At 32.2% G+C, this 19112-nt stretch overlaps 1 protein-coding gene across 8 annotated transcripts in view; it reads left to right on the top strand.

Moving 5' to 3' along the window:
* The window catches only part of LOC114326396 (putative uncharacterized protein DDB_G0286901), an 84186-nt gene extending 65511 nt beyond the window's left edge, over window positions 1-18675 (top strand). For 2 of the 8 annotated variants that reach the window (XM_050648689.1, XM_050648688.1), the window contains exons 10-14: window positions 321-417; window positions 4435-4511; window positions 8091-8189; window positions 14871-14969; window positions 18558-18601. In XM_050648689.1, the coding sequence (XP_050504646.1) occupies window positions 321-417; window positions 4435-4501 (164 nt within the window). In that variant the 3' untranslated portion in view covers window positions 4502-4511; window positions 8091-8189; window positions 14871-14969; window positions 18558-18601. Of the gene's footprint in view, window positions 1-320; window positions 418-4434; window positions 4512-8057; window positions 8190-14837; window positions 14970-18557 lie in introns of all 8 variants that reach the window. The other 6 variants (XM_050648690.1, XM_050648684.1, XM_050648682.1 and 3 more) reach the window with 6 other exon arrangements.
* Window positions 18676-19112: the final 437 nt, after the last annotated feature.

The following is a 19112-nucleotide window of genomic DNA, read 5'->3' on the forward strand; positions in this document are numbered from 1 at the left end:
GTTCCACAATTAAAACTTCCCCTGTTCCAGTGTTCCCATATATCAAAGTTTGTCCGACTAGACACCCTTAAGCTATTAACAAATTTTCAGCTTGCTATTAATCAACTTTTTTTTCATACGCGGGATCCAGACCTATAAGGGAGTTTCGACCCTCGGTAATAATGTAATATGTATTTCGTTATGCGTTTAAATGTTTCAAAAATACTTATTAGTTTTTCCAGGATTCGAAAAAAAAAATAATGCATTTAAATAGCATTGTTTAAATAAATATACAGCTTTCAAACGAGAATATTTGTATTTTCCTTGTTTTAAATTTTTAGGTAAAGTTATACAACGGAGCAAAAGAAAATTAGACGAAAATAAATTAGCGGAAAATAAAGAGAATCATTCTGATGGTAATAAGGAGGAGTCTAGACGGTACTTATTATTTATGAATCGTGTTAAGAATATTTTAAATATATTTCTCCATTAAAATGTTACATTTTTTAAGCCATACCTTGCATTTGTTAGAGGAGTCAATTTTATTTCTTTAATGTGTAGGGGGGATCAGTAGAAGCTTAAGTTCAAGTTTTTGGGGTCGCCACCCTTGTCCCCCATCTTGGAAATGGGGTGCAAAGGGGTTTTGCGTTATATCTCGTAAACTGCCAACCCTACGGAAAATCTAATTAAACGTAAAATGTAGCAAATTAAATTTTTTTACAATTTTTTTTCTATTACTTTTTATCGTCAAGTGACCAACAAAAAAGATATAAACAAAAATATGTAAAAAAATTTTGATAAGTTTCCTTTTGGAGGTTATAACTTTTTTTCAGTTCATTTTAAAATAAAATAACATTATAGCAATTTTGTAGAAGGTTTTTCAGCGAACAATTTCCACTATAAAGTTGTTTAATTATATAGGTTTTACATCACTTCAAATTTGACCAGATTCTCGAATGCTCATAGGGATACAATAAAAAAAAGGTAGGCTTAATTTTCTATCTATATATATTTTTTTTTCATACAATTTATTATGATTTTAACATTCCTATGCTATTATTAATCTGTTTTTGACCTTTCTCCCCACTATAAAACTTATAACCCTAAGCATATAATATAGAAAAGGCGCAAGAAGTTGTTTGAGGACAAATTCGCCGGTTCAGAAGAAGAATGGCGCAACCGCAAAATGCAAAATTCTTAAGAAGAGCAAAAAACGAATTTTTGATATCAAAATCATAAAGTATGATCAAAATTAGCCATTCACCATACCGTGGTCAGGATCTCGAGATATAAGCGTTTTTTGGGGTGTGCCGCTTGTTTATGAAGTAACATACCTTTTTTCCTATTGTATATTTTGACTTAAAATTTTCCAAAAAACTTCTTCATGAATTATATTTTATTGTTGTGTTGGTTAAAATTATAAACTAGAAAGTTTGTCACTCAACTTTTTTAAGTAAACATGAAACTAACGAAATATAATGACAAAATGTTTAAAAACTAACAACTCCTTTTTTAATCTGTTAAAACATTTTGGACAAATTTCATTGTTATCTACATACTTCAAAGATGACACAATAAAATTTTCAAAAGGAAATATTTACAGCGACCAAAGATAAAGCGTGTATTCGAGAGAATTCTAGAATCTGGTCAAGATTGGAGCGCTGTAAAACCTAGATAATAAATAAAATTAAACAACTTTATAGTGAAAATTGTTCATTGAAAAATCCTCTACAAAATCGCTATGATGATATTTTATTGTGAAATGAACAGAAAAAAAGTTATAACCTCTAAAAGGAAACTTCTTACAAAAGTTTCTCATATTTTTGTTTATAACTTTTTTGTTGGTCACTTGACTATAAAAAGTAATAGATATAAAATTGTAGAAAATTTAATTTGCTACATTTTATGTGCTATTAAATTTTCTGTAGGATTGCTAGTTTAGAAGATACAGCGCGAAAGCCCTTTGCACCCCTTTTTCCAATATGGCTGCCGGGGGACAAGGGTGGCGACCCCAAAAACTTGAACTTAAGCTTATACTGAGCCCCCCTACACATTAAAAAAATAAAATTGACTCCTCTAAGAAATGCAACCCTAAATGTAACATTTCAATGGACTATATGTAAAATTTTAGGCTATTTTTATATGTATTTGACAGATATCTCACATTAGTTAATTGCTCCATTATTTAGCAATAGGCTATTGATTATGTATTTCAGAAAGGAACTACAACGTTAACAGAGTTTTATTGTTTCATAGTCAATGGATCTCTAAATATGAAAAATCCGCGGAGTGCTACCATTTAAAGGGGTGCGTTTTTGAGAAAGGGCTGAATTAGTCCCTAGGTACAGGGCGAATTAGGGTGTGTTCTATACACTTTTGGTACCAACACGTCTTCAGGAAAATTGTTCCAGGGTAAATTTACTATCGAAACATCACATTTTAAAGTTAAAAATATTTTTTTTTACAAAAATGTATTCAAAAGAAAAGCAAGAGAAAAACATAAAAGATAGCAATTTTGTTTTTTGTCCCATAACTTTTTTCCATGGGGATATAGGTATAGGTATTGCTTCAGCGAAAAATAACGTTTATCCCTCCTCTTTAAAATGACGTTTAGTAAACGTCTCTATGATTTACAGGTTCCAAAATATAATTTTTCAAAATTCGCCACTTACGGCGATTTTAGCCCATTTTCGTTGTTACTTCTCAAATATTGTCCTGTAACTTTTTTCTACGTAGCTTTAGGTATATGAAATGTTACATTTTATAGGAAGAAAACTCAATTACCTTTAAAATGGTCTATTGTAGAAGGCTGGATGGCTATTTTTAAGCAAGATATGGTTGTTCAAACTTTTATACTTTAATGAATTTTGATATACTTTTCGATTATTTTTAAATTTCCCATTGATAACTTTTTTTATTGTATATTTAGGTATATAAATTGTACAATAAAAAAGAAAGCTTATTTTCTTTACTTTAAAATAGTGTATTGTAAAAAATTCTAGGACTATTTTTAAGCAAGATATGCTTCTTCAAAATGTGACATACACATACAATAGATCCCAATAAATTGGAACCATATGAAAAACTGTTTTATTATTAACTTTATGAAAAAATATATTCTTTATAAAATACTCTGCATAGTCTAAAACCTAAGATGCAATCATCAGATATAACATTTTATCAATAGTGTCTGAGGTATGTTAAAAAATATGAATTTAGCTCAAGAGTAAAATACCTTTATATTTCACAATATCGAAAAGTGTTACAAAAAAAGTTATTTGGAATTAAAAAATATGTTATAATATGCAATTATATTCTTTTAATTAAAAAAATAAAAAAATAAAACCTTTTCTCAAATTACGGATACCCTTGGATATCCTACGGATATCTTGTTTAAAAATAGTCCTAAAATTTTTTGCAATACACCATTCTAAAGTAAAGAAAATAAGCTTTCTTTTTTATTGTACAATTTATATACCTAAATATACAATAAAGAAGTTTTAATGGGAAATTTAAAAATAATCGAAAAGTATGTCAAAATGCATTAAAGTATAAAAGTTTGAACAACCATATCTTGCTTAAAAATAGCTTTAAAAAATAATCATTAAAAATATCAAAAATTATAAAAAGTATAAAACCTTGAAAAAGCATAACTTGCTTAAAAAGAGCCATAATCTTTTACGATACACCATATTAAAGGTAATGGATTTCTGTTTCTACTAAATGTACCATTGCATATACCTATAAATGCGTAGAAAAGAGTTACAGAACAATGTTTGCGAAATAATGGGGAAAATGTCCCAAAAATGCTGTGAGCGGCTAATTTTGAAAAATCCTATTTCGGGAACTGTAAATCCTAGAGACTTTTGCCAAATTTCGTTAAGGAGGAAGAATGGAAGTTAGTTTTCACTCAAGCAATGCCTATACCTATATCTCCGTGGAAAAAAGTTATGGGACATAGAACAAAATTGCTTTCTTTCGTGTTTTTTTCGTGCTTTTTTTTTAATATATTTTTGTAAAGAAAAATAATTTTGACTTTAAAATGTGATATTTCGTTAGTAAATTTAACCTGGAACAATTTTCCTGTAGACGTGTTTGTACCAAAACTGCATAGAACTCACCCTAATTCACCCTGTGCCTAGGGACTAATTCACCCCTTTCTCAAAAACGCACCCAATTAAAAGGTACCACTCCGCGGTTTTTTCAAATTTAGAGGTCCATTGACCATATGAGATAATAAAATCCCGTTATCGTTGTAGTTCCTTTTAGCTCTCTTATTTTGAACATAATCAATAGCCTACAAATAGAGAGTAAATAATTAGAGATGAGCCATGACGCCTCATCTTTTTTATTTGACAAAGTTTTATGAACTATGTAATCTCTTAACGATGTTACTAATGTATTAGTGGTTTAAGTGTATTTTCTTCAGGCCATGCTGATCCATTACATTTGTAGGTCACATAATGGAAATCTGAGTGAGACTGAGTTAGATCGAACATCGCTATCATCGAAAAAGATTTAACCTAATACACGTAAGTTTCTAATTTTAATCATTAATATGAATTAAAAATAAGTATTGTGTTTTTACTATTTGCTTTATAGTACATTCTTTCACGGTTTTTGCTCTAAATTTTAAAGAACCCCTTGGATTGACATGAAATTTGGCATACGCATAGCTTACATGTCAAAGAAAAAAAGTGATATTATGCTGATGTGTGCTTTTGCCCTGGGGGTGACTTTCACCCCCTCTTGTGGGTGAAACAATATATGTCCAAAATAAGTCCGGAAATGGATAAACTGACTAATTTTAGGTAACTTTTGTTCTATAGAGCTTTTTCGCCAAGTCAACACTTTTCGAGTTATTTGCGACTGAATATGTTCATTTTTCAACAAAATAACTACATTTTTAGACGGTTTTTCGCAAATAACTCAAAAAGTAGTATTTTGTCGAAAAAAACATTCTTAGCAAAAATATAGCCTGTAAAAAAGTAAAAAATGGTGTACGCGTGAGGTGTTTGGACCTCGTAGAACCAGAGTTATAGCCAATGAAAAATAGGTGCATATTCGCCAAATTTCAAATAGAATATTTCGACATGAAATATCCAAAAAATTAACCACTTTTTGGGGAAAATCAATTATAACTTTGTTAAAGTGTTTAAAAAAAGCTTTATTTCTGTTTTTATAAAAAGTTTCTAACATCAAATTTAAGCAAGTTACGCTCAAAATAAAGTTGGTCCCTTTTGTTTTGGCAAAAAAAATCGGGAAGACCACCCCCTAATTAGCATCTCAAATGAAATTAATCGTTACCTCTCCATAAATTATTTTACTTATGTTATGTCTATATGATATGTAAGTTTCATCGATTCAAAGTGCTTATTTTTGAAAAAATTTGGTTTTAAAGTAATATTTTTAAAAATTTTAATTTTGAAAAATATGCTTTTTTTCAAAATAAGTTAAAAATTGTTAGAGATGCCAAAGATCTGTAAGAGCAAAAGTCAGCATTGCTTCTCTGAATATCCTGTATTTTTTGTTTTTCTGTGAGACAAAAATTGATTAAGATTTCAGTGACTCGTTATCGTGATCAGTGACTGTTCAACCCCTTTTAACTACAGCCCTTTCAAAAATAAGGACTTTGAACCGATGAAACCTACAGATCATAAATATAAACAATACATACACGGGTCAAAAAACTTGTGAAGTCGTAACGATTAAGTTCATTTGAGATACCTACTAATTGGGAGGTGATTTTTCCGATTTTTTTACCAAAAAAAAAGGACTAGCTTTATTTTGAGCGTAACTTGTTTACTTTTGACGCTAGAAATTTTTTTTATAAAATAAAAATGAAGCTTTTTTTAAACACTTTAAATAGGTTGTAATGAGTTTTCCCCGAAATGTGCTTCATTTTTGGTTATTTCACGTTAAAGTATTCCATTTGGAATTTGACGAATATGAACCTATTTTTCATTAGATGTAACTCTGCTTCTACTAGGTATAGAGACGTGGTATATACTCGATTTTTTTTTAAAATTTTTTACAGGCTATATTTTTGGTAAGAATGTTTTTTTCGACAAAATACTTACTTTTTGAGTTATTTGCGAAAAACCGTCTAAAAGCGTGGTTATTTTGTTGAAAAAATGAACGTATTCACTGGCAAATAACTCGAAAAGTATTGACTTAATGAAAAAACTCTATGGAACAAAAGTTAGTCAGTTTATCCATTTCCGGACTTACTTTGGACGTATACTTTTTCACCGCCAAGAGGGGGTGAAAACCACCCCCAGGGCAAAAGCACACATTGGCACAATATCACTTTTTTTCTTTGACGTGTTAGCTATGTGTGTGCCAAATTGCATGTCAATACAAGCGGTTCTTTAAAATTTAGAGGTTTTGCAATATTTTACCGTTAAAGAACGTACTATTATTATTCAACATGAATTTCTACCAAGTAATCGCCAATTTCATAAACAGTTCAAATAAATATACAGGGTGTATGTATGATGTTGTAATATTGAAAAGGCTATACGCCGATGTTAATAGATATAACCTCTGGGAACATGGTGAAACTCTAAACGAGAACCTTAACCAACCATCTTGGGCCAACGATGTCTACCAAGTGGTAGACATCGTTGGGCAACCAACCATCTTGGGCCAACGATGTCTACCAAGTGGTAGACCCAAGATGGTTGGTTAAGGTTCTCGTTTAGAGTTTCACCACATTCCCGGAGGTTATATCTATTAACATCGGCGTTTAGCCTTTTTAATTTTAGAACATTATAATGTAGATTGAATTATAATTACAACCATTTTTTGGTTCTGGGGCTATTTAGCAAGTATTTGAATTCACGGATGATACACTGATAGGTCCAAAAACGTTCTGAATGATTAACTATTTATATGGAAAATAAGCCACAATTAAATTGAAAAAAATATGAGTAGTATTTTGTATTTTGACAACGACACCCGATTTGGGCGTCGAAACGTTAATAAAATTATTTTTTTCAATTTAATTGTGGCTTATTTCCCATATAAATAGTCAATCATAAAAATGCCACAAGAAAATAGCTTCAGAACAACGTTCTGAATGGACATATTTTATTCAATCCATTGGGATTTTTTAAGATTTTATTAAATATACCTATTACATAGAAGTGGTTTTATTTCATGTTAGAGTATATGGTATACAGCCAACCCTGGGAACTACCCCTTTTTAGTAAAAATTATTATCTTTCAAATGAGTGCAAAAATTCACAAAAAAATCTCTTATAATAAAGTCACAATATTTGAAAAACTTTTGCGTTATTTTACGTCTTGGATATTGCCCTTAATCCAGGTTGCCATGATTTGACCTGTCAGATCCACAATTATTCTTGACGTTTGAAATAAAAGTATTAGACCAATAATTTATACATCATATCTTCATTTATCTTTTTTATTTATCAGTTTATCTCCTTTTTTATAAAAATTTTAATTAACTTTGATTTAAAACCATTTATCCTCTTTTCAGTTTTTTGTATCCAATGTAATGTAACACTGATATTTTACTATTTACTTTTTAAAACTTTTCTTTTTTGGTGTTTCAAAACTATTTTTTAAAGGCAATTTTATGTAATGTGATAGTATGAAAAAATTGAGGATATGGCAACGGTGGCATATTTCAAGTTTAGATCCAGTAACAAACAGGTCACAGAACACTAATTTTACTGTTCAGTGCGGAGTTGCCACCATCTTCTGTGCGCGTCAAATATAAGTTAATGTTTTCGATTTACACTGATTACGATGTGAGTTACAGAATGACAATCCAAACACGAAAATGACGCGATAGATATCAAACATTCGGATTTCGGGTACATAATTACAATTCGACTTGGTCATTTCTACTCGATTTTTTAAAACTTACATTTACCTATTAAATTACCTATTAAAATGTACGGAGAGCTATCAAAATGTTGTGAACCTATATAATGTTACATTTGAGTCACCCTCCACAATTTCTTGTCAGAGTATAAGTAGTTATATAGTCTTGTTACGAAGTTAAATGTGAGAATATATCTCATTTTCAGAATTATTTTCTTTTACAGAACATCAAGGTAACGATGAATTTGTTTTTACAGCTCCTGATTGTGTGAAAATGGTGGACAGCTCTGAAACCGACTTAAAAGGCGGAAGGCCACCTAAACCTAAATTAAAACGCGGAAGATCGCGTAAAACAGGTAAATGTAGTGTATATTTGTTATGATTTTAATTCAATAGATCAGTTCTTTCACAATACATCTATTTCACGACTTAGATACATCTGGTGGTCTGATAAGTAGGTAACCTTCTTTTTTCATTCATTTGTTTGGCCTTAGTTATTAAGACTATCCGGTCAGGATCTATATATTTATACAGTGTGTCAATTTGAAAAGTTGCCACCCCCTATAATTTGGTCCCTATATAAAATCTAAAAATATCCAAAAACTCGTCAAATTTATTTGTGAGGGGGACATTTTGTAGACCAGTTTTCAACTAAATTACATCAACCCTCTAGCGGAGGCGGGCGCTACCCCCAAAATCTTTAATGGAAAGGGGGGTTGAGTGACACCTCATTTTAGAGGTCATTCAATTACCTTTTCAAAAATACCACATACCTTAAATTTCTTTTCAGTACTTTTGGAAAAATCTTAGACTCAACACTCTAAAAAAATTTTGGAGTTCTGAACTCGATACTTAATATCTTTACGGTTTTACTTGATATTTTCAAAAATACTCCAAAAAAATACTGATTTTTCAGTAGAAGTATTCCATTACCCAAAAAAATTCAATTTGGAGTTCAATACTCCAAAAAAAGTTTTGGGGTTATGAACTCCATACTTAATATCTGTATGGTTTCACTTAATTTTTCCAAAAGTACTGAAAATAAATATAACGTATGTGGTTATGTACGGAGGTACATAATTAGGAGGTATTTTTGAAAAGGTAATCGAACGATCTTTAAAATGAGGTATCACTCAACCCCTTTTCCATTAAAGATTTTGGGGGTTGGGTCCGCCCCCGTTGGAGGGTATATGTAATTTAGTTGAAAAGTGGTCTATAAAATGTCCCCTCACAAATAAATTTGACGTGTAATTGTCAAGGCCATAGCTCAAAAAAATTGTAAGGAGAAAAAGTAAGACTGAGATTATGTCATTAAAAGGTAAACAATTATATGTAGTAAATAAAATTAATTATTAAATGCAGTACTGCAAGCAAAATACAATTGATTAAATTTACTTTTTTATAATAATTGCATATCTTATCAATATTGTGGAGCAACATATAATTTTTCTACTTCAATGACAGTAGGTAGGAAATATACGTCAATTTGACAATTTCAATTGACAATGAATTATTTAAGAAAGTTGCAAGATTTCTCCGCTATTCGCGCACGATCGTTTCTCGTATCTCCTCCAAGTACTTGCACACCGTGAATAAACTGGAATCGTCTTTTGCACTTTTAAATTCAATTCAGTTCTAATGACAAATTGACAATGTCAGTGTCACTACAAAACTTACATCACCCCCCTTCGAAATGCAAATTTTCTTCGTAAAATTTAGCCGCTATAATTAAAAGTTACTGAGCATAGGAATGAGCTTTGTGACATGATATAATCCAATTGATCTTGTTCCTCGACTGGTATTTATTTTAAAAACTGAATCCGATAAATTTTCTTCTATTTCAAAGGGACCAATTCTAATTTCACGCATTTTCTTTTTATTTAATTTGTTTCCATAGTCAACAAATACCTTAACTTCTCTTTTAAAATCATACTGTTTTCTGTTCTTGTCAAATAAAAATTTATTATATTCGTGCGATTTTATTGACCTTTGGAGAGCTATTTTCCTGACTTCTTTCAAATTGTTGGTTAATACATGTTTTTCTTTTAAAATAAAATAAAAATGTATATACCCTATTCCACGAACATACGCCTGTTTTGGATTACTTCGACAACGAATATTTTACTGTGCAAAATAAGAAGAACCAAAGTAAATTGCAAATTACATTGTTGTTTATTGGAATAATTATTAGCGCTATTTACTTTCGTATTCGTTGTCGAAGTAATTCAAAACAGGCGTATGTTCGTGGAATGGCCCATAACATTTTTATTCGGGTGTAATGCGAAGGCAAAACAATCTTATTTTCCACTTAGAACAGGGAGCGCAGTCCAGCACTCTGAATCGATGATTTTCGACTCTTATTGGAGTCATCTTCGGAGAGGCGTAGGCCTGCTGCTCTCTGCTGGAAGTGACCAAACCATGAAAATTTGTCACCACACTGCAACTGACGTGTATGGATTAGGTGACTAACGTCATCTGGCAATTGAAAGGTTAGGTTTTCAATCCTAATATTCTTTTTCTCATGATCATCTTTCAGTGCGTCACAGTTTTTCGATTTCTCTCTAACGCATTAAATTGTATGTGACAGAAAAAAAGGCACGTCTGGGAATACTTCGGTAATTATTCTAGTTCGGTGATTATTCTAGTTGTCGATAGATGGCGCCATAATCAAAAAAGAATTATTTATTAAATAAAATAATAATATTATCAATATAATCTGTACAATTTATAAGACTATACAAATGAAAGAAAATACCATTTTATAAATGCAATAGACACAATTGATTTGGTTTTATTCCAAATTGAAAATAAAATTTGACAACTGTCAGATTTAACTAAAATGTCACGTTAGAATAAATGTCATAAATGTGTATTATCACGGACTTACCTTTTTTTCTATAATTTGTGACGCACTGAAAAATGTTCATGAAAAGGAGAATAGCAACATTAATAATATTATCAACTATTTTCAATGGGAAATAAGCCACAATTTTACCAAAACAATGATTTTATTAACGTTTCGACGCCCAAGTCGGGTGTCGTTGTCAAAATACAAAATAATACTAGATTAAACAAAAATGTTGTTGCTTAGCAAAAAATTCTTCTAATAATTTATTTAATCTGACTCATTTATATCGGCAATTCAGGCATGTATTATACATTTTAAAGTAGAAGACTTTAAAATGATATTGCCAATATTGATGAGTTGCGTTCCTAGGACCAACCCTAATCCATACACGTCAGTTGCAGTGTGGGGATAAACTTTCATGGTTTGGTCACTTCGAGCAGAGAGCAGCAGGCCTACACCTCTCCGATGGATACTCCAATAAGAGTCGAAAATCGTCGATTCAGAGTGCTGGACTGCGCTCCCTGTTCTAAGTGAAAAATAAGGTTGTTTTGCCTTCGCATTGCAACTGAATAAAAATGGTATACATTTTTATTTTATTTTATATTAGTATTGCTCCTATAGAGTAACTAGGTCCATTTTCCGTTGGAACTTTACCAAGCTGCAGACGGGGGTTGTGAATGCAACTTTTTAGAATTCCCCACTTTGTCTTCACTGCAGCATCCATTTGGCTTGCAAATTTTAGAAGCCTTGGAGGTGTTACCAGGAAAATGGACCAATAAGTTTTCAATTTAAAAATCTTTTAGTAATATTTTTAATATTTTTCAATATCATTAATGTTGCTATTAGGATTGAAAACTTTACCTTTACCGTTTTTCTTTTAGTTCATGGCGTAACAAGTCTGTAGACTCACCAGATAGCAAATATTTAGGAGAAAATCCTGTTACAGAATGGTTTCTTTCATTATATCTATTTCTACATTCTTCTGCTATTTTTGACCAATTTATTTTTCCTTTTGATTAATTCATTTTGCATCTTATTTTGTTGACAATCGTCTGATTTAGCCTTTCATTTAAACCGTTTGAGAACGGTGAGTCTACCTCTACCGCTGTAAGTATTAATTGAATATTTCTATTATTAAGGTAATTTTTCAATCCAATCGTATTAAAAGCTGGATATTGATCTGTGAGCAAGATGTCTATTGTTTCTTTTTTAGGAATTTTTTTCTAAAAGTTTGATGAAGTCTCGAGCATATTGATTCTTGGAACATAGGATATATTTATGTATGTATATCTAGGAAACTGGTCAACTAGTAGATGTAAATATCGTTTTGTTGATCTTTGTCCTCCAAATCCTCATATTGCTCATATTGTGTCCAGTGACATTATTTGAAAGGGTGTAGTAGCTGGACCTAATTGCGACATAAAGCCATATTTTCTATTTAATCTTGTTTTGTTTTTATACATATCACATTGTATACGAATTTTTATACATATCACATTGTATATGAATTGTAGATTTATAAGATTGGATTTGTCTTAAAGCACAACACAATGTGATTCGTCTAAAAACAAAGTTTATTTAATTTTTACGTAACTAATATCAACTGATGAAATACTAACCTAAAAACAAAGAATCTACAATTAAATGTTCATGCCTTACAATTCTTATTATATAAACTGGAATCGTCTTTTGAACTTTTAAATTATATTAAATTCTAATGGCAAATTGACAATGTCAGTGTCACTACAAAGATTACATTTATTCGCGATGTGCAAGTACTTGTAGGGGATACGAGAAACGATCGTGCGCGAATAGCGGAGAAATATTGCAACTTTCTTAAATAATTCATATTGTCAATTGAAATTGTCAAATTGACTTACATTTCATACCTACTGTCATTGAAGAAAAAAAATTATATATTGCTCCACAATATTGATATGATATGCAATTATTATATAATGGTAAATTTAATTAATTGTATTTTGCTTGCAGTACTGCATTTTAATAACTAATTTTATTTACTACATACAATTGTTTACTTTTTAATAACATAACATGAATCTTACTTTGTCTTCTTATTATTTTTTTGGACTATGGCCTTGACAATTATCCAGTAACCAGGACTAATATAATTGGCCAATATAATTACAAGTGCGAAGAAAGTTGCTGAGCAGAGAAACCAGGTGTCGCTTTGCCGAACTTGCACGGTCCCAATACTGATTGTTCAAGAGCCGTACCTCTCATAGCTCCTGAATCTGCAACAATAATTGAAGGAGAAGAAAAATAAAAACTTTTTTCAATCTCTCATTAAACAATATTATTTGAGAAATCAACAACGGAAGAAAAGTGGGATAAATATTATGGAACTAATGCTGCTCCTAATGGGAAAATTTTAAGAAAGTCCACGAAATGGTTCTAGCTGATTGTAAAGTAAAGGTGCGTGAATTGGTACAGGCCACAAGAATTAAAAGAGCGCATTAGTCATATTTTGAACGCAGGTTTGAATTAAAAAATTATCCTGCCGATGGGTGCCGCGTTTTCTGACCATCGACCGAAAACATAATCGTGTGACCACTTCTCAGCTGTGTTTGTATTCACTACGACACACCAGAGAACAGAATGAACGAACACGAACGACAGTGGATTTAAGCTGACAAAAGTGCGCAGAAGCCGATAAGAGTTGATCAATGGGTTGGAATCGTCGGAAAGCTCATGGCTACTGTATTTTGGGATTGCAAAGGCATAACTTCAATCGATGATCTTAAAAAAGGTAAAACTATGAATAGTCAATATTGTAGTAAGTAGTCAATAGTAAATGGCTCCATATGTAGAACAAAAAAGTATTGTTTCTCCGAGACAATGTACCGACTCAGCGGTAAAGCGATATTACAATGTTAAAAATTCATAAGTTTGACTTCGAATTGCCTTCTCATCCATATTATTTTCCTGATTTAGCCCCCTCTGACTATTATGTGTTCCCAAATCTGAAGAGATGGCTCATAAATAAAAAAATCAGCTAGAACGAAGAGGTAATTGACGAAACAAACACCTATTTCGCAGAGGTTCAAGAATTGTATTATTTGGACCTCATAAAGAAGTTGGAAAATGCTAGAATCGTTGTATTAAGCTAAAAGAAGACTATATCGCATAAAATAAAAGAATTTTCTGAAAAAACATGTTTTTTATTACAAAGAACTTTTTTTATTTCACTTATCAGGCCATCTAGGTCTGATAAGTGAAGACCATTCTGTAACAGGATTTTCTCCTAAATATTTGCTATCTGATAAGTAGGTAGACCATACAATACACTCTACGCCAAAATTAACCGCCCATCTTAAAAATGGGTCATTTTTGATGTCTCGTGTTTCCTAAACCTGTTGTCCGATTTAAGTGATTTTTTTAATGTGTTATAGCTTTATTCTTTAGCATTATTCCTGTAATAATATTGTTGCTAAATAGGTAAATCTTCATTGTATACCGGGTGTACGAATCAAACTGTGTTTTTTTCTCAAAGTTCGCATCACCCTGTGAAATAATCTAGCATTTATAAAGTGCTGAAATTAAAACCCAACTATAGCCTCATGTTTTCCCAGCATTCTGCTTTTTGATTCATTTGCTTATGTTGGACCGTAAAAAAGTTAGGTACTTTAACAACTAGTCATGTTTTTTATCAATACAGGGTGTTTTTAAATAAGTATGGCAAACTTTAAGGGGTAATTCTGCACGAAATAATAATGACAGTTTGCTTTATAAACGTATGTCAGCAAATGCTTCGTTTCCGAGATAGTGGGTGTTGAATTTTTTCTGACAAACTGACGATTTATTTATTGCTTTAAAACCAGTTGAGATATGCAAATGAAATTTGGTGAGTTTTAAGACGTTGTTATTGCACATTTTTTGAAATACAATTAAATATTTAATATCCACCATGTATGCGCGCTAATGAAGAATATTAAATATTTAACGGTATGTCAAAGAATTTGCAATAACGTTGTACTATTATGTACGGAGAGCTATCAAAATGTTGTGAACCTATATAATGTTACATTTGAGTCACCCTCCACAATTTCTTGTCAGAGTATAAGTAGTTATATAGTCTTGTTACGAAGTTAAATGTGAGAATATATCTCATTTTCAGAATTATTTTCTTTTACAGAACATCAAGGTAACGATGAATTTGTTTTTACAGCTCCTGATTGTGTGAAAATGGTGGACAGCTCTGAAACCGACTTAAAAGGCGGAAGGCCACCTAAACCTAAATTAAAACGCGGAAGATCGCGTAAAACAGGTAAATGTAGTGTATATTTGTTATGATTTTAATTCAATAGATCAGTTCTTTCACAATACATCTATTTCACGACTTAGATACATCTGGTGGTCTGATAAGTAGGTAACCTTCTTTTTTCATTCATTTGTTTGGCCTTAGTTATTAAGACTATCCGGTCAGGATCTATATATTTATACAGTGTGTCAATTTGAAAAGTTGCCACCCCCTATAATTTGGTCCCTATATAAAATCTAAAAATATGCAAAAACTCGTCAAATTTATTTGTGAGGGGGACATTTTGTAGACCAGTTTTCAACTAAATTACATCAACCCTCTAGCGGAGGCGGGCACTACCCGCGGGAATTTGCAATAACGTCTTAAAATCCACCAAATTTCATTTGCATATCTCAACCGGTTTTAAAGCAATGCATAAATCGTCAGTTTGTCAGAAAAATTTCCACTATCTCGGAAACGAAGCATTTGCGGAGATACATTTATAAAGCAAACTGTCATTATTTTTTCATCCAGAATTACCCCCTAAAGTTTGCCATGCTTATTTAAAAACACCCTGTATTGATGAAAAACATGGCTAGTTGTTAAAGTACCTAACTTTTTTATGGTCCAACAGAAGCAAATGAATAAAAAACAGAATGTTGAGAAAACATGAGGCCATAGTTAGTTGGGTTTTGATTTCAGTATTTTATAAATGCCAGAATATTCCACACAGTGATGCGAAATTTGAGAAGAAAACACACTTTGTTTCATACACCCACTATACAATTTATTCAATAAAATTGTGTTTTGACTAGGAAAGTTTTGGAGTAGTTCTGATTTCTTTCATTATATATGGATTTTGGGCTGCTGAATCCGAATATGAGGTTTGCGGACAAAATTTCGTGCCGGAGCATTGAAAAAATCGCGAAAAAAGCGAAAAATTTCAGCTTTTTTCCGCTTTTTTGCTCAAATCTCGAAAACTATTAACTTTTAGTAAATGGTCTGTTAACAGAAATTAAAGTACTTAAAATCATCTACAAATATCACTATTTACTTTTTTTTCAGACGAACCGTTCGGTCTAAAGTACAAGTTGAAAATTGCCAATTTTTAACGGTTTCGGCAAAACCCACTTTTTACATTCCAAAACTTTATTTTTTATTAGATGGCTGTCGTTTGATAAATTTCTCCTAGTTTTCGGTACAAATAAAAAGATGTTAGTTTATAGGTATGGTATGTCTCTTGTGACAGCTTCCATGAGTCCATTCCGTCCTAATAAAGAGGCCGGGACTGTCTCTGCTTTTCCCTTAGAGCCACAGAAGATCAGGCACAGATGGAGTCACAGTTTCAGTTGGTGTGAACATTTCCTTCGGATATGTTATCTTGATTTCTGATAAATCTTGAGGTTTTGTCCTTTTAAAATGAATTAGTTGAACAGCTCCCTGACTTCCATAAACCTCAGGCGTGGGTTTCTTTTTTATCCGAGGAATGGATTGCTTAGGAGCTACTGCGTGTTTTGGTGCAATACAAGAAATGCCACATATGACGTGAAAAGTGTGGTATTCGTCGATTGTATGTACGTTAAAATCAGCGTTATCGTACACCTGCTGTGTAAAGCACGGCAGGTCAATTTTCTGCGGATCGCCTGCGAATGCTGACACTTCCAGGCGAACAGCTTCTGTATAGGATGAACAAAACCCCAAAGAGGAAACTACATCAACCTATTTTCTTGAGCCGTACTTTTTGTAGAGAAAACGGCCAACCCTGCAAGGAATGGTGAGACCAACAATCTGCGCCTTACTGCCGCTACTAGACTTTGAGCAAGCGCGTTGCTTATCTGGAAGTGTCAGCAATCGCAGGCGATCCGCAGAAAATTGACCAGCCGTGCTTTACACAACAGGTGTACGAAAACGCTGATTTTAACCCTTTCTATGCCAGGCCTTAGTTTGCATGTTGGTCCCTCAATCCCAAAGGTTTTTTCATGCTTAGTGGCCCATTGCCTTATATATACGTCGCATATAAATAAACAAATAAATGACCCAAACATGTTTTTTAATGAGTTTTTTTAACCAACTTAAACGTTTTCTTTTCAAAAGTACTCATCAGAGAGTAAAACCAACTTGAAAAATTTAACTAACTTAAAAAATAATGTAATGTAAATTAACATTAAAAGTTTTCTTTTGTGTGGTACTCCTCAAAACATGACATTACGCAAAGGCCGACTCCGCATATTGCACACATGTATCTCGATTCGCTTCTTTTTTTTTTCTGGTCTTTTCTGTGACTACAAACGCTTCACCTTCTAGCAGCTACCTATAAGCGTTGCCACCAGTGCTACAATATAGCATATATCTAAAATATGTGAACAAATATATACGGCAATGGGTCCGCATGACCTGTCTTAGGTGCCAACATTTTGAGGCTTTGGAAACAATAATCTAACATTTTCGGACATATTTCTACGGCATTGGGACACCAATGAGTCTAAAATTTTATAAGCAACGCATATTTTCGGCTTTGGTAAATTGAGACCATAACACCTTGAACGTATATATACGGCGGCTGGGAATACAGACCCACTTTTTCAAAAACATATATATGCAGCGTTGGGACAGAAAGGGTTAACGGACATACAATCGACGGATACCACACTTTTTACGTCATGGGTGGCATTTCTTGTATTGCACCAAAACATGCAATAGCTCCTAACCAATCCATTCCTCGGCTAAAAACTAAACCCTCACCTGAGGTTTATGCAAGTCAGAGAGCTGTGCAACTAATACATTTTGAGAGGACAAAACCTCAAGGTTTATCAGAAATCAAGATTCGAAGGGAATGTTCACACCAACTGAAACTGTGACTCCATCTGTGCCTGATCTTCTGTGGCTCTAACAGAAAAGCAGAGACATTCTCGGTATTTTAAGATGGAATGGATTCATGGAAGCTGTAAGAAGAGACATACCATATTCATATTATGAACTAACATTTATTATTTGTACAGAAAACTAGGAGAAATTTATCAAATGACAGCATTCTAATAAAAACTAAAGTTTTGCAATGTAAAAAGTGGGTTTTGCCAAGACCGTTCAAAATTGACAATTTTCAACTTGCACTTTAGACCGAACGGTTCGTCTGAAAAAAAAGTAAATAGTGATATTTGTAGATAATTTTAAGTACTTTAATTTCTGTTAACAGACCATTTACTAAAAGTTAATAGTTTTCGAGATTTGAGCAAAAAAGCGGAAAAAAGCTGAATTTTTTCGATCTTCTCGCGATTTTTTCAATGTTCCGGCAAGAAATTTTGTCCGCAAACCTCATATTCGGATTCAGCAGCCCAAAATCCATATATAATGAAAGAAATCAGAACTACCCCAAAACTTTCCCACTAGGGAGCTCGTAGAGTACAAATTGACTGAATCAAATGAAGATTTACCTATTTAGCAACAATATTATTAGAGCAATGTTGCTAAAGAATAAGGCTATAACATATTAAAAAATCACTTGAATCGGACAATAGGTTTAGGAAATACGAGACATCAAAATGACCCATTTTTACGGTGGGCCGTTAATTTTGGCCCAGAGTGTATTTAGTAGAAAAAAGTATATCTCATTTTCAGAATTATCTAGTTCTACGGAACGTCAAAGTAACGACGAATTTGCATTCAAACGTCTTGATTGCCCGCAAATGGCTGAGAGCTCTAAAACGGATTTAAACGACAAAAGATCAAAACGAGGAGTACCACGTAAAACAGGTAAAACAGTTTATAAATTGTGATTTTAATTCAATGTATTGAGTCTTTCACAATACATCTATTTTATGACTCCGGTATATTATATCTTGTGATCTTTATATGCATCCGTTTCCTTTTTCCCTGCCATTCCCTGTATTCTCAATGCTTCTCAGTGTATTCTGTTAACAATTTTCTTCTTCTCATTGTTAACTCCTTTCTCGTTTTATCTCCTCTCTCTATATCTTTTTTGTATATCTATTGTCTTTTACCAATTTACTTTTGAAAATTATCTTTATCTCTAAACCTGCAGTTGAATGAGGTAAAGTTAACACAGACATTGCAATAACTTTTAATAAACAGGGGATTACTGTCAAAATATTTTATTTGATCCACTTTAAAATAGAATTCATCCAGATTTTCGATTTTTATTGGAATATTCTG

This window comes from Diabrotica virgifera, chromosome 4 (assembly GCF_917563875.1).
Source record: "Diabrotica virgifera virgifera chromosome 4, PGI_DIABVI_V3a".
Classification (NCBI taxonomy): Eukaryota; Metazoa; Arthropoda; class Insecta; order Coleoptera; family Chrysomelidae; genus Diabrotica; species Diabrotica virgifera.